General features: G+C 40.0%; 2 protein-coding genes across 6 annotated transcripts in view; one reads left to right on the top strand and one right to left on the bottom strand.

Moving 5' to 3' along the window:
- Positions 1-26,566, top strand: part of LOC101162257 (liprin-beta-1) — a 147,337-nt gene that overhangs the window by 24,177 nt on the left and 96,594 nt on the right. For 2 of the 3 annotated variants that reach the window (XM_020714232.3, XM_078941955.1), the window contains exon 2: positions 4,479-4,687. The gene's annotated coding sequence lies outside the window, so the exon portion shown is untranslated. Of the gene's footprint in view, positions 1-4,478; positions 4,688-17,840; positions 17,975-26,566 lie in introns of those variants that run through there. The other variant, XM_078941956.1, reaches the window with a different exon arrangement.
- Positions 6,204-25,820, bottom strand: syt10 (synaptotagmin X). Of its 3 annotated transcripts, XM_023952549.2 has the most exons (8): positions 25,481-25,820; positions 24,578-24,971; positions 17,439-18,000; positions 14,817-14,937; positions 14,424-14,595; positions 11,433-11,562; positions 10,448-10,547; positions 6,810-6,951 (listed from the first exon to the last, which is right to left on the bottom strand). In XM_023952549.2, exons 1-7 carry the CDS (start codon positions 25,683-25,685, stop codon positions 10,476-10,478), a joined length of 1,656 nt encoding a protein of 551 aa, XP_023808317.1. In that variant the 5' UTR covers positions 25,686-25,820; the 3' UTR covers positions 6,810-6,951; positions 10,448-10,475. The 3 variants fall into 3 exon arrangements, with proteins under 3 accessions (XP_023808316.1, XP_023808318.1, XP_023808317.1); XM_023952548.2 differs by having other exon boundaries at positions 6,204-10,547; XM_023952550.2 differs by having other exon boundaries at positions 6,552-10,547; positions 24,578-24,888; positions 25,481-25,743.

Genomic DNA, 26,566 nt, shown 5'->3' with positions numbered 1-26,566 from the left:
CCCCCTTTGTGGAACAGTCTCCCAGATGACCTGAGAGCCGCAGAGAGCATTAATGTTACGGGAGAGAAGGGAAGTACCCAGGCGCAGAGAGGAGAGGAGGCAGGAGGATGCAGGGAATAGGGGGTTTAATAACAAAAACTACAAAAACCAAAACCACTGCTTAAGCAGGCTAGAATACTCGAAAGAGAGAACGCTCAAAACCAGGGAACAGCACAATTACAAACTATGGACCAGCACAGGAGGAAGGGAATGACAAGACTTAAATACATGCAGACAAACGAGACACAGGTGGAAACACTCAGGAAGGATGGGGACCAAAGTAAAACTCAAAACTACAACAAACCAGGAAACAATACAAAATAAAACAGGAAGTAACTCAAAACATGCCAGAACAAAAAGGAAACAAACCACAAGGGCAAAGAAACAGAAACCGTAACAATTAATGCTTTTAAGAAAAGGCTAAAGACCCATCTTTTTAACCTGGCTTTTAGCTCATTTTTTACTACTTTTATTTATTCATTTAGTTATTCATTTATATGTATTAATTTAGTTAGTTATTCATTTGTTTTGTTATTTATTTATTTATCCATTTTATCTTGTTTTATGAACTTAAACTCAATTCAAACGCGCTATTTTAATTAACCTTATTTCAATGTTTTATTGTTTATTGCTTTTCATTATATTTACTTTTTCATTCTCATTTTTATTTTCATTTTTATTTCCGATGCTTCCTCAGTTGGACCTCTCCCTCTGGGTCGGCTGCTGTTCAGCCACTGCAGCTCTAGATGGGAACCTGCATCACCGCTCAGCTGTGGTGGAGCGGTCCCCGCCTGTGATGCTGCATTTGGCTGTCTATGAAGCTATTCACAGAGAGGGAGGTTCCAAATGTTAGTGTTTCCAACATCTTGTTTTCTTCCTCAACCTATTTCTCATTTCTCATTGTCTTTCCCCATCAGTTAGGGGGTGGGATGTGTGAAGGGAGTGGGGGGCTGTGTGTAGGTACGGGGAGGGGGGCCCTATTTTTATATTTTTTTGCCCTCGTTTATTTTAATTTTCATGCTTGTTTTTATATTATTTTGTTTTGTTTTAATGTAAAGCACTTTGTGTTATGCTTTTAAATGAAAAGTGCTTTATAAATAAAGTTTTGGTTGGTTGGTTGGTTGATTGATTGATTGATTGATTGATTGATTGATTGATTGATTGATTGATTGATTGATTGATTGATTGATTGATTGATTGATTGAAGCATACCATTTTCAGTTGGAACCAAAATGTGGAAGAACACTCATTTATTTGTCCAAAGTCATCTTCTAGAAACGGATTCTAAAGACGCCTATTAAAAAAAATAATAGTGGAAATTTTACTTTTGTGACCACAATATCATCTAGTATATCTACAGTATATCAAGTATCTATATTTTCTGGGGGAAAAAATCTGATAAAACTCCTGCCAGATGTTCTCTTTATTACTGGTGGACGACAAAGCCATAAAGAAAATCGTCATTAGACTGCAGTGAGTTGTGGTGTTACCCAAGTGTCTGTCCATTTCTCTCTTTATCTGCGATTGTTCTTTTATGAGAAACAGATCACTCTGCTTCAGCATTGAGCTGAACCCTGACCCTTAGCGTCCAACGCCCGATAGAAATGCAGAGCAGACCTGGTTCCTGCAGGGATGAGTGATCTGCTGTTCCTCTCAATGTGTGACTTTATGTAACAGATCTTGACTACTTAACTGAATGGAAATCAAACTCCCAGGACTTGAAATGAACTTGAAGCAGCTGTTACTCTAAAACTGTTTATATTTGTTTCATGTGAGCTTCAGCAGCAAGGGGTTAAGTAACCCATAAATCAGGAGACAGCAAAGCTTTTGATTACAAGCTTTGCTACATGAATCTGTTAAGAACGAAAGATTTCACTCTAAACGCGGGCTTAGAAAACAAAGAGTAGGCAGCTTTCATTACCAAGGAAACTAATGTAAGACCCCCCCACACACCCTTTTGTGTTATTGTCCTGTACTGCAGATCAAAAGCAAGTTGTGCTGCACAAGAGATCAAAATGCTCTCTTTATATTTCACCATCAAACAGATGCAGCAGAGAGGGGCTTTTTATTTAGCTTTAAATGTCATAAAAGCACAGACCTTGTGTCTCTCATGGAGTGGTTATCTAACACTTTTCATTTGTTGGCGGTTGGCAGAAGTTCAAGGATGCAGCATGATGCCAACTGACTACAGAGACAGAAAACATCAGGAGTACAGCAGGGCAGATAACAGCGCTCAAATTTCCAACACAGGAGGAGGCCTTTACTTTGAAAGGGGTCACAGGCTGTATGGAAACGGTACAAGACGGAGCATCTGTCAAATGGGAGGTGGGGAGCAGACAAAAGAGAAGCTGACTGGGGAATTGAGAGAAAGTGGTGTAGATGCGGTGGATGTCTGAGACCAGTTCCTTGTCCTGGATCTCCTTTTGCGACCTGTTTCACGTGTTTGGTTGCAACTTAAGAACTGTCATCGACAGTTCAGGGATTTAGGATTCAGTAATAGTAATTCTTTATTGGTCTGTGATGCAGACATTACAGAGTTCTCACTCTTCACTTTGCTAACAGTGGAACACACCAACCATTAGCGTGCCATTTCAGACACCTGCCATGATTTGGGTTTCTTTGTATTGGTTTTTGCTTTCCATCTAGTTTATGTCATGTTTGAGTTCTGTTTCCTGTTTTACTTTAAAAGGTTTCCTGTTATGTCATGGTTTTGAGTATTACTTCCCTAGTCCCAATCTCTCCTGATCATGTTCACCTGTGTCCTGTCAGTGCTGTTTGTATTTAAGTCTTGTCTCTGCCTTCCTCTTGTGCTGTTCATTATCGTCTCTTCCCTTCTGCCATGTGTTCATTTCACAGTAAGTTTAGTTTTGTTTTCCTGCTCTGCAGCGCTTTTTGTTAGTTGAATAAACCCCTTGCCCTGGAACCGTCTATGCATTTTGGGTCCTTCCCGCTCACCAGCCCTTCCAACCTGACAGAATGGACCAGCCATACTTTTTCCTGGACCCAGCAGAGCGGGACATGCGGTTACTGGAGGCCTACTGCCTGGAAGCAGAGAGGACTAGGTCAAATTGGGATTTTGACATGCTCCAGTTCTCCGCTCCTGCTAACAAGGGGAGTCGTCTTGCCATGAAGGGGAGCAGTCTTGCCATGAGGGGGGGTCGTCTTCACTGCCAAATCAAATCAAATCAAATCAAATCAAATCTTATTTATAAAATAGCGCTTCTCATGCATTTTGTGCAGCTCGAAGTGCTTTAACATTAAAAACAGAAAACATACAATATTACAGTAAAAACCCAACCCACCCTTCACCCTTCCCACTTCCCTCCATTAAAACACAACGTGTTCCTATTCCGGCGGTGGTCCCGGACACACCACAGCCTTTTCCAGTGGTAGTCCTGGATGCATCCCGACCCGTCCCTGCTCCCAGGAGGGTGCCGAATACACCCCACCCGTCCCTGCTCCCATCACCGCTTTGAATGATATTCCCGGATTCTTTTTATGAATCTGTCTCTGTCTCTCACAGTTGAAGTTGCTCTGTGATGATAAATACAGACCTCATCTTTTTAAGGACGACGACTTGTAGAATCTAACAAATGAAAAAAATGCTTTTTCCCCTGCAATGTGCTGCTTTTTTTCTCATCAGTGCGAAGGATTAATTCATGTGTGCCTGTTTGTAAAATATAAAACCTGTGTGTTTTAGAGCTTAACTTTCTTTTGCGTGAGGATTGGATTTTTGTAACGTTTCTTTGGTCTTTGTCATCTTCTGTTATTCCTGTCAACCACACCAGGTGGAGGTTGTAAATCATCCCCAGATGTCTTGATTTGTGTTAATAACCATCAGTGTATTTAAGTCTGTGGTTTTCAGTTCTTCACTGTCAAGTTATCTGTGTTGGTACTCTTTTGTTGCTCCCTTGGGTTTTGGTATGGTCAAGTTAAATAATTATAATGTTTACGTTTCTGCCACTAACCCCGGTCTAATGCATTTAGGGTCCTACGCCACCACTTCCTGACCATTTTTGTTTATTATAATGGTTGTATATAAGGGGACAGTGGGGGTGGGCTTTTGTAAGCGAAGCAGGAAATAAGATGGGGAGGAACCACAGAAAAAACAAAAAGCACATTTTTGTGCTCAATCACAAACAAACATCCAAATATAGAAAAAATTAGGACACAAACCTTTATAAGCATCTTTTCATAAAGATACACACACAGATACACATAACATATGGTATATAAAATCATACAAACAAGTATACATAACACATGTACACATGTGTTATGTATACTTGTTTGTATGATTTTATATACCATACAAACAAGTATACATAACACATGTACACATGTAGAAAAGTCTGTGTTGATGTTAGGGTAAGCAGGTACCTGTGCTCAGGTGAGTGTTTGTTAACGTTCGTTTACGTTTATACTCAATTCTGTTACAGAATGGAGAGAAAAAGGTGGTACCCAGACTACCAGTGAGAGCCTACTACAATGGCAGCCATGGCCTCCACCCCCAAACAGAGAAGACACTCGGGTTACCAGTCGGACTCGTGGAAAACTGAGGACATAGCAGAGGAGAGGCCCCTCCCAACACACACTTGGGAGGAGGGCACCAAAGAGAGGCGGAGTTCCCCAACTGGACCAACAAAAGGTTAGTCCGAACTGACCAGGTCCCCCGCCGTTTTATTGCTTTCAACTTTGGGCTCTCCTGGTTTGATGGTAGATCAGTTGCCTCTGAATTTGGTTGGTGGTGGTTTGATTCCTGGGTACTTCTGAACAGTGGTGTTCAGAGGCAGGACACATACTTTGTTTACCTCTAGTGGGTGTTTCATTGAGTGAGAACCTTCATATGATGACTTCAGAGATTCATTGTTCTTCTAAATGTTATTAGAAAATAAAGCCCAATGTTTGTGACAGTTATTATAGTACATAGAGCTATACATTAACTAAGGATAGGACCCTTGACTGTACAAGAGAATTGGACAGAGTGCGATAGAAAATAGTTTACTGCGTATTTAAATTATTTTTTATCAGACACTGGTTTGTTTTATAAAACGTACCGACATGTTTCGGTGGAATACCTTCCGTCTTCGTCAGGGTCGTCATCAGGTGGTGGTGATGTGACGTCTTTAAAAACAGATGATTGTGTCTGAGGCAGAGTCACCTGTCAAACTTTGACAAGTGACTCCGCCCCTTGATGTCCGTTTTTAGCTGGAGGATGTTGCTCCAGGTGTGGGAGAGCAGGAAGGCCCCCTCATCCTGGTTCATGGACGTATGGGCTTGCTTTCTTATCTCCACCGCCTCCATGATCCATCTGCGGTATCTGTTGTCTTCAGATGGATCATGGAGGCGGTGGAGATAAGAAAGCAAGCCCAAAGTCAATTCAATCAATTCAGTTGCCATTTATTCATGACATGGACGTGGCCTTGTTGGAGCCAGACAACTTTCTTAAGCAGTAATCGGACCGAGTAAGTCTGAGTCAACGTTTCTGTGGCAAGCACTCGCGCCAATCAACCGTGAGCTTGTTGGTAGTCCACACACCTACCACTTGAAAGTGGGCTGCATGAAATCTGTCAAACATTTTGAACGTGCGGCATTACACCAAATAATTTTATTGAGGCATCTGATTGGTCAGTTTATAACTTGAATAACTTGCAGTACAAAAAAATATAATGAAAAAAAATAGGATTAGCAGGAACACATAGAATGACTGAGTGATAGCTGTTTATTTCTCTATAGAATTCTATGGGATTATGGCTTCTCCAGCGGGCACTTCCTGTTTACAACGCTGGGGGAGGAGTTACTCAGTCCATTTCTTATATACATTCAATGGGTGAAATATAGGGTTATGCCTGAAAGGAGAATCTCTCTGACAGTCTTTTAGATGGGGCAGACACTGAACCCCACCGTGCCTCTGGTGGAAGGTTGGCGCCAGTGTTTGGCAGCGGCCATCAGTTTGTGAATGGGACTGTGACTGTAAAGCACTTTGGCCTTGAAAAGAGCTATACAAGTATAAACCATTTACCATTTAGGTTTAGTCTGATGTCAAATTTAGATACACATTGTAGTAACAGAGTTAAAGTCATTATTTTAGGTGTGATATTTGCAGACTGGCACCAAAACCAGTTAGTAGGACCGAGTCTTTGCTCTTGGAAAAAACAGAGACATTTTAAAGCAGTTTGGTTGCTTTATTTATGTCTTTAAAATACATATGAAACAGTTACAATAAATTATATACCAAATGTTTACTTCAGTCATTACAAAAGTTATCACAAACTGTACACATCATTACAGAGGCAGCAGTGTTTTTGGTGGATACAGATTCAACCGAGAGGCACACAATTACAGCTCAAAGCTCTAAAATCCTACACATGGAATAACTTGAAAGGGTAGAATTGGCTGGATTGGACCTCCAGTTTGACTAACTTGTGCACCACTATTACAGGACGTGAATAAATGTCACTCAGTTACAAGTTTGAGCTTTTCAAAGTGTCACCAAACAATAAAAATACATAGTGATTTCTCTATGTTCATAAATGCACAACAACTCTGTAGGTTTTACTTTTCTATTTTATAAACAGTGCCATTGACAAGAACAACCATCTTTTACATGTTTTTCTCAAAGTAGGGACACATTGTGAAACTGAAATTGAAACTATTTTTTGAAAAAGCAAATAAAAACGTTTGTTTAAGTCGAATACATGCATTGTGATGCATTCACAGCTCCAGACCTCGGGGGTGGAGTCACTGTCCAGCTTCTTTTGCAAACATCCGAGCATTTGCAGCTTCTGATTGGATACATCTGATCCAGGTAATCAGCTTTGAAATGGCTAGAAAATTTGGACCACGGAGGGCTGAAACTGCCCACAGAGAATCTTTTTTTTTTTCAAACACATTTTACATCAGCTCAAATTTCTGAGGAGATAAAAAAGAAGGTTTTTGTTAGAAGTAAAATATAATAAGAAGAATAAATATTAGAAAAAGCAGAGTGTAAACTAAACATTTGCAGGAGGCCTTAAACTTAATTGTCACTTCACAGAGGAGGGTCTTGTGTATCAAATTAAACCTCATTTGTTAATAGAAACAAATTTGAATTTTTAAGCACTAAAGATGTGTTTTTTTTAACTTATTCTAACTGTCAACTGATTCATAATTTTCAAAAATATTTCAATTTTCCAAAATTCCCACAATATTGATTCATATAATGAGCAAAATATTCCTCCAGTGCTTTAGTATTTAGCCTAAAATTTACAGGTTTGCACCACCAGGTACCTAAATAAAGCAAATCAGGCCACACTGACCACATTAGACCAGAAAACCACTCCTGCTCACTTCTGTGTGAGTTCGCCCTGTACAGAACTGATTAAAGGAGAATGTTGAGCATCCTTCGGGGAAAGCTCTCCACTATGAGTCTAGTTAGCCAATCAGCTGTCAGTTTGCAGAGTGAATACATAACCGATCTGACACTTGTGACCTACAGGCTTGTCTAATTTAGCAGATTCTTCCTCTTGGAAATAGCTGCGTAGAGCAAATATGTAATGCATAATGTCAACAATATTAGAGCCACTGCAAAGAACACTGGGAAAAAACCTGTCTGAAAATAACAGAGGTTTATTTTAATTTAAACTTAGAGACATTCAGGCTGTTAACAATCAGATGAAAGCAAAAAGGCCTTGCTTATAATAAGAGGATAATGCTAAATACTTGTTTGCAATTTTGTGCAACCTAGTAGTTAAACTGATCTGCCTGCAGACCAATCAACTGCTGAAAATATTCAAAGATTCACGAAAAACAAAATTCTTTACGATATTTGCTTTTTTTGAACCTGACAAATGCTCAAACTATAATAAACATCTGAACTTTTTAAACCGTGAATATATTCAGAAAACTTACAGTACATAGTTTTAAATTATATAAATAACATCAAATATATTTTTATATAATTTCTTTAACTGTCAATTCATTTGCAAATAAAAGATTTTAGTTTTCTTTTCAGTTTCACACCGAGTCCCAACTGTACAAAAAACAGGGTTGAGTGTTGTAGGAATATTTACACAACTTTATAGACAAACTTCAAAAAATACAAATACTCAAACATACTCACATTTCCTTCAGTAAGTGCTTTTTTTAAATAGTGACAGGCATGCTACAAGTAAAAATAGTTCTTTCATATTAAGGGTTGAACAAAAAGAAAATTTACTGCATGTGCAAGTAAGATAACAGTTCATAGCCTTTTTCTATTTGCTATGTGTTTTTTTTATTGGTTTATTATTACTCCCATGAAATGAAGAGATGTTATCAATTTTAATGTCAAATGATCTAAGGAATCTTCTTAACGGGTTGTGATTATAAGGTGACTAATTGCAAATATTAATTTTGGGAAATGTTGCATATTGATTTGTAGTTGTTGAAGTTCTTAATTTTCTTAAGGTGAGTGGCAGTGCATTTGTTTGTGTGGCTGGAATTTTAAATGTATCAAAAATTTGCCTTGTTTACAGTTTTCAACTCAAAAGTACACATTGTAAACTTGAAGAAATTATGGAAAATTTGAAAACCAAAAAAAGTAAATTTGACCAAAAAAAATTCTATTTTCTATTTATCTTGGCCATGCTTCCGTAGTTTCCTTTGGAACTCTTTTTATTGTATCTGATCCTTGTTTATGCAAATTCAAGGTAAGATATTTGCATTAATTATTTAGCATTTAGTCGTAGATGGATACACCTGGACTGTGACCTTACCTTGACCTTAACCTGCAACCCTCTGGTTACAAACTGAATGCAGTACCCACCAAGCCACCGCGGGGGAGGGGGCATCTGGCACTCGTGATTTTTATAAGACTTACTTCTTAACCATGATGGCTTAAGATGCTAAAGCCCTGGTCACATGCACCCATACCGGGGGTTGAACTGTACGGGTTCTGCAGGTTTTAGGGTTGCCCAGTCTGTGGAAAGGGTCATAGAGAGGATTAGCCGCATCTTAAGGGGAGCGGAGGTGTGTCTTACACTTCCATTAAAGCTTCTACTGCCACCTTAAGGGACATCATAAAAATGAAAAGTACCATTGTGGTGCATATGTAAGGGGAATTGCAAAGTATTCGTAAAGCTAACGTTAGTTTCTGTTAGGTGATGCTGTCATATGGTGTCATATGGTGGTCTCACGCCACACTCTAGTCGTTGGTAAGGTGCGAGTACTGGCCCCTGACAGACGCCTCACGCATGGGTTGTGCACGTGATACATAAGGACACCCCCACAAACTACACTCTGATTGTTTAATTTCCTCATTTCTAGCAGCCAGGTTGCGTGCAAGGAACGTGGACTTATCACTTATCACGAAAAAATCTGTCCGTTCTCACCTTCCTCACTTCTACCTTACCCCATGTGTCTGTTGTGTAAGTGTTCACTATGACCTGTTGCTTGCAGCATGCCCATAGAAAATAATGTGCAACAACCTTTTCGCTGGGTTCACTAAGCAATCTACGACCTTAACATTCTGTGCAGACCACCTGCATTCCCCATACAGGTTAGCCCCTTTTTCGCCCGCAGACAGCCTGTATCCACCCGTAAGGGCAGTTGTGACTAAGGCTTAAGCAGTGTTGGGCCATCAGGTGCTGTAAACGACAACAACCACATGGAGGCACTTGAGCCCATGAGCCCGTTGGGGTAAAGGATGAGGGTTGGGTCAGGAAGGACAGTCGTAAAACTGAAGCAAAATTGCACGAAGCAGAACACGGTAAGTCTCATTGTTTAACAATTGGCTTAGTTTTGTTTGTACTTATGAATCAAAAATTCGTGTACAAAAATAATTCCATATTTCATATTTAAATATGTTAGCGCCAGTCAGGTTTTTTCTAAAACATCTTTCTCCGTTTGTTTGCTACATGTGTCTGCTACTTCTACTGTTGCTCTGAACGTTCTTCAATGACAGCCTGTTTCATATATCTGTCACACTTGTGACTAACAGGTTTTTTAAGATTTACTCAGCCCTTGACGCTCAGCTGCCTCAGTTGTTGGATGTTGACTTATTCAATCTATTTAATATGTAATCTTACGGCACCGAGCAGCCAGCCCTGTAATTTTTGTCTCATATAGGTAAGATGGCAAAACACTAAAGAGCAATCGGGCCAAAACCAAGCTCAGACTGCTTCAAATGAACCACGAAGGACTCGTTAAAGTGAGGCGTGTCAATCACGGCATCTATGTAGATGTTTGGCAAATAGAACCTTGTAAGACTTTTGTATGTGCTGTGCATAGCCAGCTCTGAAGAGCATTTAGAGAACTTGCATTCAAACAACCTAAATACATTTCAGTAGGATCTAAAAGGAAACCGATCAGAAGGAAATCGGTTTTCACACATGCTCTGGTGACTGTTTAATGCCACAGCTCCCTCAGCAACAAACGTGCGGTTTCTTACAGTGATGCTGTGACTTTATCAGCCTTCGTCAGGGAGTCTTTGGAGGTTTGGGAGAAGAACACGAACCTTGACTTTCAAAACTTGCTGCTCTTCCAGGCCACTGAAAGTAAAAAAGCACAAAACACAACTTCATCGGGGGATTTATCGGGTGTTCAGTGTGATTACACATGCGTCACTGGCATAAGTGGCATCTAAGGGCTCTTTCACACCAGTGTGGCCCTGAAAATACAAATGACTGGAGGATGCTAATATTTTGATTTGGTTTACTTCTGGTGGATAGAGCGGTCGACCACAGACTCTGTTCCAACCTTGCGTGCCCATGTGTCCTGAACCCCACGTTGTTCCTGGTGGTTATAGGTTGGTGCTAGTGTCAGGTAGCAGAGCTACCATCAGTGTGTGTGCATGGCTAAATTAGACTGGGATTTAGAGCGCTTTGAGCCTTCTAAGAAAGTAGTAAAGGGCTGTATAAGTATACGGCATTTCCCGATTTTGCTAACAAAGAACCTGAAAACGACTAGAAGTAGCTGCAGCTGCTCATTTGGCGGCAGTATTGACCAGAAGAAAAACTTGCAGGAGAAAAAAAGGCCAGCCTTGAAAGTCACCAACTGAATGCCCCAGCTGTCAGATCTTTCTATTAGACAGTCTGTATAAAAACGTTGTATACGATTTTTTTCCTAGAATCACACACACACATACATATATATATATATATATATATATATATATATATATATATATATATATATATATGAACGGAAAGACAATCTTGAATTAACTTGCAGATAAAGCTTGGCTCACACAAACTGCAAATTTTCTTTTTCATATTTAACTGTAAACAATTGTTTCGCCCAATTCGTCTCTGTTTGAAAAGTAAATCATTAGAATTCAACATCAGGACTCCCTGAAAAGCTCCGACTGTGAATGTGGGCTCCAATGGCAAAAGAAGAAAAGGATGCCTGACTGAATGGAAAGAACATCTGTGTACCTCCCCCAGAGCGTGCCAGTGTGTGATGGGTTTCCGCGGGTAAGCCAACATTTCGTTCCAGTGATCTCGTCCAAGGCCCACTGCATCTGGCCCGGCTCGACACACGCCAATCACCTCATTGTGTCCAACTCTGTTAAGAACAAATCGCTCACATTTACACACAATCGGACCGCAGAGTGAATGGAAAAGTTTCACAGACTCAACAAAAGACAAAGCATTTCTGAAGGGCACTAAAAGGCTAAACTACTTCATTTTATTCTTGAATTAGTTTCGGTTATCAGTGTCTTACAACAAATAAAAGATTTAAGGACAACAAAATAATACTTCCAATAAGGAGTTTATATTTAACTATACTCATATAATGTACGAAATGCCAATAAACTTTTCGTTTTTGCCAATTAAATTTGGAAGCAAATCGGTTAAAATCAGGGATCCCCAACCTTTTTGAGGATGAGGGCTATTTTATGGGCTACATAGATCTGTTTATTGCAAATTTCCCAAAAAACAAAACCACTGACTAGTAATTTTAATGATAATAATAATTAGGAGTAGTTATCTGTACAGTATGAATTGATTGCTCACATTTAAATGGTAATTATTTTCCACGATTCTAATCAATGACTTGCACAACAGTAACGACAAGAAAAACGTTAAAAAAAAGGAAGAGAATCAGGCGATGTCAGAAGTTACTACTTTACATTCATTCACCGTGTCCCCTGCTGCTATAAAGCCCCTCCCACTGGTTAGAGAGGAGCAGCGACTTTCTGCTGCCACAGTCAGGGCCACCTGCTGCTCCTCACTGGTACAGTCTGAAGGATTTCACAAACCTACACATGGAGACGTGCACTGCTCATTGATGATTTAGTAGAGCTCTTCAAAATAAATAAACCTGATCTCTCATCATCTGAGTCCTCCATGATGAGGTCAAGAAAAGTTTGGTAGGAGCTTCAGGGAAACACACTTTTGGACAAACATCTAAAGCAGTGTTTTTTAAACTTTTTTGAGCCAAGGCACACTTTATCCTTGACAAAAATCCAGCGGCACACCAGCATCCAAAAATTAAAAAAGGAGAAACTCTATAGTCTGTATTGATGTACAGTCCCTCTGCAATGTTTTTTCTAAAAGATCTAATAAAAGTTAAGTTAGTTTTCAGTAATAATTTTCAACTAAATTATCTGAAATTTTACCCTGGTAGTTGTTTTACCCTTCAGTTTATTACAGTTTTTCTCCATTGGTTCGGCTCATTTCTTGAAACAGAAATTACATTCTCAAAACAACATGGACAAACCTCCAAACCACTTGGCAATTGTTCACAACAGCATGGAATTTCTCATTAATTTCTTCAAATTGCAAATGTCTTAGTACATGTCTCAATGTCTCAATACATCTTTCAATTGATTAAGTACAGGTAGCCTTCATTTAGCACAATTTCCAGGATGTTGATCTAAACTGATTGTTGATTCTCAGTCTAATGGATGTTCGCTCCAAAATGAGTCGGCATCATTTCATTGTGTAAGTCATCACATGCACAATAGTGTGTTCAATTTTCAAAATTAGTCAAGAACATAATACCATGAATACCATATATGAATCCCCTTGGACCATTTGATACATTAATTATTATTTTGATTTGATCCCTGAAAATGAGAGAGGTCTTGTAGGGCCTCACCCACCACTACATGTTATTGTACGGGACAATGTGAATTTCCACCGTGGCCCGCTCATCAGGGCTTGGTTCAGTACTCATCCAAGGATGTTCATAGTGTTCCTACCACCTTACTCTCCTTTTCTCAATCCTATTGAGGAGTTTTTCTCCGCTTAGAGGTGGAGAGTGTTTGAGCATCAGGCTCAAGATCAGAGGTCCCTGCTCCATGCAATGGATGCTGCGTGTGAGGATGTTACAGGAGATCAGTGTAGGGGATGGTTGGGACATGCACGCCGTTTCTTCCCTCGTTGCATTGGAAGGGAGAATATACGCTGTAATGTGGACGAGAATCTGTGGTCCTTGCAGTCTACCCTGCAGCCACAGGCACGCCGTTGGTGACCCCTGGTTTAATTAAATATGTTCTAGGCCAAACGATCTAAAAAATAGTAATAAAAATAACTTTTTTTGGATCCCTCATAGATATTAACAAAAAAAAATTTAGTTTGATTCTTCAAAAAAGCAGATTTAAATCTAATGTGTATACTCTCATCATCGGGTCCTGCACTAAACTTTCATTAAAAATTTTTTTTTATTTATTTCTTAGTTAATTTAATTTCTTACTGATGTTTTCCAATGTAGCCCTTTTACTGTTAGGACTCCTCTCTTTGTTAAAAAGGTTTTGCATTTGCAATTGTAGGGAGTGTTTGTTGTGTATGTGGACCATTTTATTTTAAAGTGAATGGTGATTGACTTAACGAAACATCAGTTGTAACTAGTTAAACTGCAGTTAATTCATTTTTCCATCAAGCTTCAATCTGGAAGTGAAGGAGTTGCTTCTTTAACAACGGAAATAGTGAGTGAGTCCTAAAACTGCAGAGATTTTAGCAAAAACCTGTGACTCGTAGTAAAGAGTTCTCAAAAACCCCTTACAGCCCATTTGCTGGGGTTTTAGTGTTCAAGCTTCCTTCCTTCATACAACCTTCCCTCATGATGAGTAGGGAGTGAAGAACACGCAGAGGGTGAACTTTGACAGCAGAACAAATAAGGGGTTGACACCATGATTAATGAATGCAGCAGACTACAGCAGTGCCATCAATAGGTTAGTGTTGCATGCACATCCTTAATCACAAGCATATGAGCAAGAATGCTGATTACACGTGTCATTGTACAAATCCCAATGCCAATCCCTATTTTTCTTTTGTTTATTGAAAAAATAATAAAGTAAGACAGGCAACAGAGCTGTAAAAAAGGCTCGGCGGAGTCACTTAATACAACAGATTCTTTTAAATTAAGGCTTGAAGGAAGGAAATTGATTGCATTGTACATGACGTGGGCGCGTCACTCACCGATCATAATCCATCACCATGATGGACAGACTGACTTGTTCCACGTTCTCCGGGGGAATGTCAAAGATGATGGCCTCATTGAAGACAGGATTAAGAGTGCTCTTCTTAGTTGTTGTTTTCCGCTTCTTCAGCCTCCGCCCATCACACACCAGGTAAACCTTGACGTACGGATCTGCAAGACACAAGATTCACTCTGCTGCCATGTTTCAAGAAGCTTTTTCTTTTACATGTTTCCAAGCACCAAAGCTTGCAGAAACTTTGCATCCACTCTTGGGAGACCACCCTGGTCCCTTTGTGGTTTTATTTTGATTAGTGAGAACGCCCAGTGTCTCGTTCCAATTGAATTTCTGGGCCACTTTGCTTTGATGTTGGCCTTATCTACGGTTGGGTTACCTGAAGAGCCTGTGATGTCCATGGCTTTGAGGTTTCTGCATTTGATGACAGTCAGGGTCATTCTCCCTGCTGTGGGGAGGTAGCACAGCGAGTACATGATCTCCCCCAAGTCGACGCTCTCCTGGAGGGCAAAAAAACCCAAAAAAACCTTTAACCTATTGGACATTTTCTGGCTATATACTTTGAATCCAAAGACGTAGACAAAACTATGTCATGTGACCATAACAGTGAATGTAGCTGCCATTGTTGTCACTATGTCACATGATCAGGGGTAAATTTGGATTTAGTGCATCTGTTCACCTGTAGGTTGGATCTTTTGTGGTGGTTTATGTATGGGGAGGGTGGGCAGGTCCTGGTATGTTTTGTTGACCACATCATTTCACAGATTCCAACGAAGGACTTTGAAAACCCTTGAAAATGAGACTTTTTTGTAATAAATTTTTCATGCTCAAGAATAAATTCCAGAACTTTCTTGGACACGGACTATTTTGTTTACTTTTGCACGTCACAAACAATGAACGTGCCTCATTATCTCTGTCGATCAATACAGACCATGAATTTCTGTTTTTTTTTTTTTTTGGATGCTGGTGTGCCGCGGGATTTTTGTCAAGGTTAAAGTGTGCCGTGGCTCAAAAAAGGTTGAAAAACACTGACTTAACCCAACTACTCTAAAGAAATTTGCTTCATCTTTTTAAACCTGGGGTGCAGCATCAAAATTTTAAAGAATCGCAAGTTCACAAAAATACTGAACACTACCTTCTAATCTCCTAATGGAAAAATTAGTTAAATAATTCAATAATTGTTTTTTTTAGGGGACAGGTGATTTAGCATTTTCATACTGGTCCTTGTGTCTGACTGCATAAAGAAAGATGAGTTTAATTTCCATGCTCAAAATAAGTAAACATGTTACACATGCAAAAAAAAAAACTACAAACCGAAAATATAGGAAATGTATAAATGAGAAAACGAGAAACCTAAATGGACAATGTACTGACAATCATATCTTCGAGATGTTGTTTTGGTATCTTGTAAAAATATGTGTATAAAAAATAAAAGATTGGGAGTAGGAATTAATCTGATTTTTCTTCTATCCACTGCTTTTTCAAGCACTTTATCACTTTATGTTTATCACATTTAACTTTTTTTTTGTTTTAAGGAAAAAAAGTAAATCAAATCAAATGTGCATGCCACCTATTCCATCCCCCACATCTTTTGAGCCCTTGTAAGATCAAAAATAATGGCTTTGACCTTGATTAATTTCACTTATCAAATATGACACATCTTTGCAAGATAAATATCATGCCTCAAACTAAAATTAACAGCTGTCATGACTGTCTTGGCCGGTTAATTGGGATGCGAAGGGAAGAGTTCAAAGGTGTTCAAATAGATGTTGAGCATCCTTACCAAACGCCATATAAACGCCTTTATAACTCAGTTTTGGATTCAGGATTTTTCAACAATATTTCATAGAATAAATATAACCTTCATGCTGAGAGGCTTTAATCATCGTGTACAATAGCGTAGTTAGAGTTTAGACTAAATTGTGCTTTTAAGCCATGATATTTTAATGTTATTATGCAGAATGCTTTGTATGACCAAAGGAACAGTCAAAACTGGTCAAAGACTTGGGGATTTGTGGTCAGAAAAGTAGATTTTGACTGTATTATGTCTAAAATGAGCTTGTGAAATTGCTGGTCAGTAACACATTAACCAGAAGAGGTCATAAACAAAAACCAATCCTTCAGCTACATCAAAACTATGGAGGAGAAAAAGCTTTAAAGGCTTTTCTGATTGCTCCTCATTTAGAATGCAATGCAAAACTGCTCTGACAACAATGGCTCACTGCTTATTGCAACGGACTGACATCATTTAATCAGAGCTAAACTGAAACAATACACAGATACCTATGTGTCCACATTAGCATTTCTTCTTTGAGGAGCTCTCCTCTGAGACGATCTTCATTATCTGATAACTGCAGATCCTGTTTGTTTACATCCATCTGGGAGCAGGTTGCTGTTTACAGACAGAACTGGATCTGCTTTAGGATATTTTTATTCTCTGAAGCTATATTTATGTGAGCGAAATGCCCAGCAGTTTCTGGAAAACGTGTGTGGGCGTTTGGCTGATTAAGCGCATTTCCCCAAGCATTTGAATTATGAAATGCAATCCACCTGCTACATGCAAACACTGTTGACGAAAATAAACATTTTTATACTTTTAACCCTTTAATACCCGAGATGTTGCAGGCAGCATACAGTTGGTGAATCAGCTGATTGATTCTGACACGGAGAAAAGCAGATTTTCTAATTGACTTTGCACCAACATGTAATACATGTGTTGCATTACGTCACAACGCCGCTCTATCTATGACAGAATCAGCGGAATTACATTAAACGCAGAAACACTCCACTACTGTAAAGTGTTGCATATCACAGCAAAGCTGCTTTCCTCTGCTTCAGAATCCACCGGAATTTTGTTGATTGCGTAAACGGTTGAAGGAATGCCAGAACTGGAGCTAAAGCTTCGGACGCTATAAAACAGCCATCTACCTAAACATAAACCTCTACTCTCTAAATATGACCGCAAGGAGAATTTGTCCCGACAGCGACAGTGTCAACTCACCATAGTTGCTGCGTGAATATCCTTCCACACCACTGCTTCTCTTGAAAGATCAGAGAGTTCAAAGAGGTTGTCAACCACCACCTCGCCAATCATATCATGGCTGGTGAATCGGTCGAAGTCGTAGACGCTGAAGTGCAGCTTTCGATTGCAGAGCTCATCGTAGGCCACGGGGAAACAGAAGGTTTCGTCGAACGTGGGGTTCAGATTCTTGCGGTGAACTCGTGTTTGGAACTTTTTCTTACGCTCGGGCAGCAGGTAGATCTTCACGTACGGATCGGAGGTGCCGGTGAAGTCTTTAGCGGGAAGATCTAAAGCTTTAAGGATTTTCACCACCAAAGCTTGCTCCTCATAGTCGTAACGCAGGGAGAAGCTGAGCTTTCCACAAGTCTCGACTGGCCCTCTGGACTCGTCCTCAGAATCCACAGACTTCTGCTTGTAGAGCTCCGGTTTAATCCTCCCAATGCTCACCGTGGAGGACTGGCGCAGAGGCACGACGTCCATGTTGAAGTCAACGCTTGTGACATTCTTCTGACGAGGTAAGTGGCGCCGGAATGAATTGTGCCTTTTGAAAGAAAAGAAAACAACATTTGGTGATTTTTAAAGAACTGTAAAGAACATTTTATTCAGCCCTTTAGCACCAGACCTTAAGCTCCAGTGTTGACATTGTTTCGACTACCGTAACTCTTCAACTGTTAACACAATTAATGTGAAACCAGCAGATTCTGTAGCTTAAAAAAACAGCTTTGCGCTGATATGCAACACTTAACAGAAATGATCATGCAATCCATGTACTTTAACGGATTCTGTTGCAGAAAAAGCAGTGTTTGATTGCGTAAAATGGTCAAAGAGTTCCAATATGTCAAAGAATGTGTGTTATTTAAGTCTTGCTGGTGAGTTCTCTGCTTTTATAGGGTTAATCCCAAAACATTTACAGATTTTTTTATCTATTCATTAATTCATTCGTTTCTATTCCGTTTTGTCCCTTTCGGGGTCACGGGGCTGCCGGAGCCTATCCCGGCCACTTGTGGGCAAAGGCAGGGGACGCCCTGGACAGGTAGCCAGTAGAATGTCCACAATCACACAACCATTCACTCTCACACTCACACCTATGGACAATTTAGAGTTACCAATTAACCTATGAAGCATGTTTTTGGACGGTGTCAGAGTGACACCGGTGACAGAGTCCCCGGAGAAAACCCACGCATGCACGGGGAGAACATGCTAACTCCACACAGAAAGGTCCCCCATTGATGTGTTTTTTTATGTCCCCCAGCCGGGACTTGAACCGGGGGCCTTCTTGCTGTGAGGCCACTGCGCCAACGTGCAGCCCATTTTTTTTATCTACACTGGAGATTTAAAAAATACAAAATCTAAAAAACTATTCGTTACAATGACTCTTAAAGCTCTTCAATGCTCAATAGTAAATCATATGTTTGAACTAAAGAAATACTTAATGACTAATTCATTTTTTTTGGTAACTGAGCCCTAAAAAAGACTGGGATTTACACTTGAATCATACACTTTTCCCAGACAAACATTAATATTTTCACACTTTTCTCTCTTCTTTAAGCACTCAAAGTTAAAACCTTTATAGAAAAGTAAGTCCAGAATTAACAAAAACAAAGATAAGATGTTGATCAAAGACTTATGTAGATTTAGCAAAATGAACACATTCTGTAGCCTTAGGAAGGAGATTGATTAACAAGGTCTACAGCCAATCAGGAAGCAGAACACAATTAACCCACTACCGGTAATAAGAAAGAAAGGCAAAAGTATGCAAAATTGAACTTAAAAAATTCCCGAAACAGCAAAAAGGCGGTATAAAATGGCGTTATAGCATGGGACTACTTTACTTTATTTTTTTTACATTCATAAATGGAAATGTGCACCATTTTTTTTGAAAGAAGAGTTAATTTTCAGTTCTAAGGTATTGTAAGATAAACTTTATGGTCCCACCATGGGGATCAATTTTTACTCAATTATCACAACTCAGGGGATCAAGCATCAAATTGCAAAGAAAGGAGGTTTGAAAATTTGCAAAAAGTTAAAGATGAAGAGAAAAAATGACATAAAAGTATTTTTATCATCTAAACTATACATCCATAATGAGAAGAGAAAAAATTGAACTTGTTGGGAATGTTCTATCAGTTTTGTGACATCTTTCTACTGTTTTTTGGATTAATTGTTCACCATATTTACATTTTTAAAAATCAATATTTATAGGCTGTTAACTAACAACTCAACATTTGCAATTTTGTGGGCATATATTCTCCAATAGATGTTTTGTGCCTTTTTTTAAAAAGGTTGTCATTTTTTTACTATTGGTTTTGTAAAAAATGAATTAAACATTACAAGTTTCCATTAGAGTATTGATAAAAATTGTAATATAGCTTGCCAATCTGGGGCCTCATTTATAAACGTTGCGTACGCACAAAAGAAGGCGTACGCCACTCTCTACGCAATAGTTGAGATTTATAAAAAGCAAACTTGACGGGAAAATGTGCGGTCCTTCACGCAAGCTCTGACCCAGGCGTTCGCACAAAAACGGGTGAAATGAAAAACGGCCACGCCGTGGGCAGATGGAAGAAACACGTAAAAGTGAAAATGACAATACTGCCTCTCAGAAATAACATGAAGTCTTCACAAAGCAAGTCTTACAATTAACAGCCTACACGAACACCCGTTTGATCGATCAGCAGTGAAACAAACAAAAAAAATCAAATGAAAATTACAACAGAAATTCAAATGAACACTTATTTGCAGAAAGAAAAGTGAAATATGTTCTGCAATATTGGCATGTTGTGCAATTCATCCTCATAAATAATATAGTTAACAGAACGAAATAATGTACAAAACTGATATTCTCGTCAATGTGTCCGTCTGGCGGAGCAGATATAGGTGCAATTAGACAGACAGATGGATCGATAGAGAGAGATGCATTAATTGTCCACTAGGGAAAGTTGTTTTCATAGTAAAAAAATTCTTCATAAGGTATGGAATTATGGTATTCATGCATGTGCCTTTAGTTTGTTTTATTTTTAATTAAACAATGTATGGCGTATGTCTCAACCATTCAGAAAGCAACAAGAAATTACATTTGCGCTGATCAATTTCCCATTTCCACGTGGATTATTACCGACATCTGTAGCTTTTCAGATGTAATTAAATGGATGGAAATAAAATGCCCCATCACAATGCGTAATGACGCACAATGGCTGATCTTGCGCTCTTAGAAGATGTGGCAAATGGAAGAATTCGGAGTGAACGCATCTTTAGACAGCAAGAAGACTTGCTGGAAAACGCCACGGTCCGAGGTTGTTAGGCTACAGCATTTAAGGCGTCTGCCACCGTTTGCCACTCACGTGCCTTTTTGGCATTAGTAATGCCCACACTGTGCCCTCCAAACAACACTTTTCTCCTCTTTTCCACCTCGCCAACGATAACTTCTACTTCACATTGAGTGAAGTTACGTTTTTTCCATTTCCTCTCGGTGTGTGCCATGGTTTCGCAATCAATGAATATTCATTTGTGGGCGTTTCACGGACTATTTATGGGCATCTAAGGGCGTGTCATGAAGCCGCAAAAAGCTGCGCTGCATTTAGAATTGGTTGTGATTTATTAAGGGAAAAATGCGTAGGATGTGCGTGCGCACGGTTTTATAAATCCGAATATTTCTGTGCGTACGCACGTCCTATGTTTCATCCGTACGCCACTTCTGACGCAAATCCTACGCAAAGTTTTATAAATGAGGCCCCTGGTCGCTGAGAAGTAACTAACCAATTTTCTGACAGGAAGACAATCCCAGCAGAGGCACAAACACTATGGTGAAGAACGCATAGTTAGACATTACTTCCAAAACAAAAGTACAAACGCCACTTAGAACCAAGACGTTTGTAAGATTCAGACCAACAACTGAAAAAAGAAATGCCAAAAATACCTATTTAAGACACAACACCCAGTTTGTTGGTGCGAATGATGCATCTTTCTTCACAGTTTGATTGTATTGTCAAGTTTTTAATCTTCTTTTGGTCCTCAAGCTCCTTCCACATGGGTTTGGGAAAGGATCTTTCAATAAGAAAAGATGGAGGAATCAAATATTGTCCCTGCGTCAACAAACTGTTCAGTGTGTTGAGTTGTTGCACACATGAAAGAAGGACATTTATCACATTTTTGCACAGAGTGAAAGTACGTCTTTCAGCCACGCTTTTCTGCTCAGAACACAGCTCTGTGAGCAGGAAAAATCTCTCTCAAAGTCAGCGAGCTTTCAGATAAGGTTCACACATTTGTATGCAAACATGTGACTTTTCAGATTTGGTGTCTGTGTGAGAAAACCCATTTAGAGTCTGCTGCTTTTAGGGGAAACCTTCTAAATTTGACTCAAAGGTCCTCTGTGCCTTTTATCATCAGGTTATCGAATTCAAACTAAATATTTTTTGACGTCATAGTTGTGGACAAAACATAAAAACCTTTAGAAATGATGACAGTCTAATTGAATTTTAGTAGCACATTGTCTTTTAATTAGTCTTGTTCTCCTGTGATTGTAACCAAATATAACTTGATGAGAAAAGCAGCAGCAAACGCCATGAAGACAAACCAAATGCAAAGCTGTTGTTCTGTTTGCTTAAACAAGAAATCCGTCTCTACAGTCTCTCTTCTGATGGAATAAAGCATCAATTATGACTATCCATGCAAGTTTGTAGTATCAGAAACAAGGAAGCCAAATGAAAAGGGTTAAAAAAGAGACAATTTCATGATCCATTTTTTGATAAATACTGGTGGTATTTCCCGATTGTTTGCATAATAACACCTGCTTTTATTTTAATGGTTAGTGCCCTTGCCTCACAGCGAAAAGGCTTTGGTTCTACTCCTGGCTGGGACCTTCCAGTGTAGAGTTGGCATGTCCTCCCTGTGCATATGTGGGTGTTCTTCAGGTCCTCCAGCTTCCTCCCACAGTCCAAAGTCATGCTTCATAGGCACTGACTTTCTACGAGAACTGGACTGTGATGTCATCCATAGAAAATGGTTTACTTCTGGCTCCAACCAAGTGAAGTCACTTAAGTCGCTATTTTTTCGTGATATGAACACTGCCATGTTGAGGACAGTCATTACTAAGCAGCAATTGGTCTGAGTCAATGTTTCTAAGACAACAAGACTCACCAATCGAGAGTGAGGTTGTTGGAAATCCACATCCCTACCACTAGAAACTGGGCTCAGTAGAATCTATCAAGCATGCGTTCAATGACACATCTGATTGGTCAGTTTATAACACCAAAGGAGGGCAGCCATGGTGCTGAGGTAGAGCGGTTGAGCTTTGATCGGAAGGTCGCAGGTTTGGTTCCCACCTTAAATGTGTCAAAGTGTCCTTCGGCAAGACACTGAACCCCACCCTCGTGGTTCCTGGTGGTTATAGGTTGGGGCCATCAGTGTGTGAATGGGTGGATGGGACTGTGACTGTAAAGCGCTTTGGGGGCTTCAAGGCAGGTAGTAAAGCCCTTTATAAGTATATGCCATGACATAAATAACTTGCAATAAAAACATTATGAAAAAGATTAGAATTAGCAAGAACATGTTAAAAAAATGAGGCAGAGCGAGAATGGTTATTCTGTTCAATATAATGACTGAGTAATAGTTGGTTATTTTTCAACAGCAAATGCTTCCTGTTTGGAAGACCAGGGGCCACTCAGTCCAGTTCACATATACAGTCAATGGCGATAAGTTAAATTGTATCTCTAAGTTTCCCTTAGATGTGAATGAGATTATGTGGCCCTGCAACAGACAGCAGCCCTGTTAGCCCAAAAGGTATTCACCTGCTCCTGAGGATGAATGGATGGGTGGATTTGAAATGTCTACTTTGAGTCAAGTACTTTACTCTGTGTGCTACTTCTTCTATATTCCCGTTTTATATTTTTTAGAAGGTTTACTATATTTTTCATTTCCAGCAAATAATGTCACTTTTTAACCAGGATTTTTACGACTTTTAAAAGATTCTACAGCAACTAATGCTGCATTTTTCATACTTTTTTATTATTTGTATTTAATCATTGATCATCAAAATTATTATTTGTAGTACCTCTACACTTTATTTGAGCAACTCACCGGATTAAAATTAAGGCCAAATATTTACTTCTTCTAATGTCCTTAACTCTAGACATAAGATTCATTTTTTGATGTTTATGTAATCCATCTCTGTTTGCTCACAAGGATTGCTGTGACCTGGTGACCTCTTTGACATTTAAAACACCAAGCAATTAATCCATAATGAATATACTCTTTAGCTGGATCCTGCTGTGCTTCATCAAATCAATCATTTAATTGGCTCTCTGGTAGCACCGCTCCATAAATTTAATAATAATACGACCACTACCTTTCAGTATTTTATTTTCACCAATTCAATGAAAAGCTCCTAAAAAGCCAGGATTATTTTTTTTATCCTACTCTACCGTGTTGGAGCTTCATTTCAGAGTAAAAGCCCTGTCATGGAAATAAAAGACAGCAATAAGAAAGTGGGCGTTTTAATCTTTATCTTGGCCTTCAGCCTCACAGGGGGGTGTGTAATTCATGAGGACCACGGCAACATAATTTAATTAATGAGCCCAACGACAAGCCAAAAGTCAATAGCATCTTCCTCTAAGAAACTGATCCCAGCTGTCTACTGGTGGAAGAAACCAATCCTTCCACCATGACAGCTTGCATCCTGCAGCAGTGCTAATTAAGGACATTCTAGCTTAAACACAGTCCTGGAAAACAAAGAGAAGCCAGAGCTGATTTTCTAATAAGTGGGTTTTTTTCCTCCCACTGTTACCATAGCAGCTTGCTATAGACGCGTGTAAGTGATTATAGGGTTCGGGAAATGCAGTAGGACGATCTGGCAGAGATATTTTTTATGTGCAGAAGCTTTTCAAGGTCAGTCAGCCTCTGATGATATGGGTGACACATTCCAAACCTCCTCGAGGACAGTAGCAACGCTGTCACAAACTCTAAGGACATTCTGTACCCTGTGGAAGCATCTGCTTGTTGTTGTTGCATGGATGGAAAAAACAAACCAAAGCAGGATTTCAAAGCTGCTTTCAATCAGATGTCTTCCTGTTACGGCGTGTGCTCAGTGCTTGGGAGGGGCTTGCTCTAAATTGAGAGGGTACCTGGAGGAGGAAGTTGGCTCCGTGGTCTGCCTTTGGATTCTTGGAGGCTGAGGGCTGATCCGCTCCCTCAGGGCTGTTTGCACCTCAGCGGGGATGTCTGGAGAAGTCTGGCTGATCTTCATGGCTGCCTCCAGAATCTTCACGGAGCTCCGCCCGTTCACTTTCACCTCCAGGGGCTTCTTCTTTTCCAGCTCCGCTGCTTTATACTCAGTAATGGGAGGGGATCTGGGCGGAGGCACGTCGAAGCCCACGTGCAGACCATTCTCACAGTGGGTCGGCAGCGCTTTGCTCCTCCAAATGGGCCAACATAGCTTCCAAAAGACAAAGAGAGACACTGCCAACAGGGCGAGGCCACAGAAACCCACCACCACCGCAAGGAGACTGATTGAGATGTCTACATTTAACCCGTTTCAAGATGACAGTGGTCAGACAGGGAAGATTGGAGGAGCAGGTGAAGGACAGACAACGACAAGACACATGCAGGGGAGAAGGAGAAAAAAAGGAGACAAAGCAAGGTGTAAGAAAGAGGGGGCAGAATCTGCACCTGTTTGATTCAGCAGGACCAGAAAAACAGCATAAAGAAAGTCACATGAAGAGAAAGTTAACTGTTCAACCATTTAAAAACTGTGATCTCTGTCATAAAAAGGCAACGTCTAGACTTTAAAGTGGAGAAAATACAGATTACATGAATGAAGATAGGAAATACAGAACGTTTTTCTGCTCCACCTGTTGCTATTTCTTCTGCAACACGTGCTGCACTTTCAGGACTCAAATTAAACAGAAATCTAAAAACTGCAGTAAAGTTTCAGCTACTTAATAATTATTTCTCTCGTCTTAAGTCAAATATTCAACTCGAAAAGCAACAATTTTGATGAATAACAAGCCAAAACAGTAGAAATTTACCTGCGTGTCCTCTGCCTGGAATGCTGCTCCCCAGAGGAAACACATCCCTGCATTTGTCCCGGTTTACATGGTCCGCCCGGCAAAGTTCCCAAACGATTTCGATAGCGTCCAGGCACTGCTCCGCGGTGAAGTCCTCTGTGCGGAGCTTCATGTCTCTCCTGTTAAGCCATTGCACGCCAGAGGAGCCGGGAGGGCGGCGGTTCATTTGGGCACCTTTCCTATGCGCCCCAGAGCGCAGCGCGTCCGCAGCAGACGGGGAGAAGCGCTGCGTCCTGATCCATGCCCAGTGCGCAACGAGGAGCGACTGTCCGCACGCGCTCACGCTCTTCGAATAACAAGTCTGCGGTGAGAGGGTGTGCGTGTGGGGGGCAGGGGGGGTGACTCCAACCCCTCCCTGCGTCCAATGGCAATGCGCTGCTGTTAATAGCGAATCCCGCTAATGGTAGGTTGTAACGGCGTTACTTTTTCTAGCACTGTAACTAGAGTGTTCCCCACGAGCCCCCGCAGACCCCCGCTTGCCGCCTCGCGCCTGTTGCCTCTTGAGTTCTGTTTCTCTGTAGTTTGTTGCCCGTGAGTCCACCTGAAAACTAGATTTGTGAAAGATGGAGCAGACAGAAAAAAAACGACAATGTTCCAAAAACACGTTTTTGAGAACTGCAGTGAGTTTTTATTTGTTCAATGTTGATGGCATTCTCTCCTTTTAAAAATAAAATAAAATCGTAATACCACTCCATCTAAATCTGTTGCAGATGGGAAATGCAAGATGAAAATAGTTTTTTGCTGTTTTTAACACGTTCTTGTTGCACTTGGCTGATGATGCAGGACAAGAATTTAGGATTAAAACTGTATTTCTGAGTTTAAAAAAAAATCAAATCGGCTCATATGAAAATCTTAAATAAATAAATAAAACTTTCATTTGTGATGCAGCAATTACAAAGGGGGGGGGGGCATAATCTCACTTGCTGGCTCCATTCTGATGCATCCATTTGCAGACAAAAAATAGATCCATTAACGTCTTTGTTTTCCTCGTTTGAGCTGAAATCTGGCTCTAAACTGTACAGCTGGAAAGCTCCATTACTGCTCACC

Source organism: Oryzias latipes, chromosome 23 (genome assembly GCF_053564925.1).
Source record: "Oryzias latipes strain Hd-rR chromosome 23, Olatipes_Hd-rR_3.1".
Taxonomy (NCBI): domain Eukaryota; kingdom Metazoa; phylum Chordata; class Actinopteri; order Beloniformes; family Adrianichthyidae; genus Oryzias; species Oryzias latipes.
The sequence above is the reverse complement of the archived record's forward strand: the minus strand, read 5'-3'. Positions and strand labels throughout refer to the sequence as shown.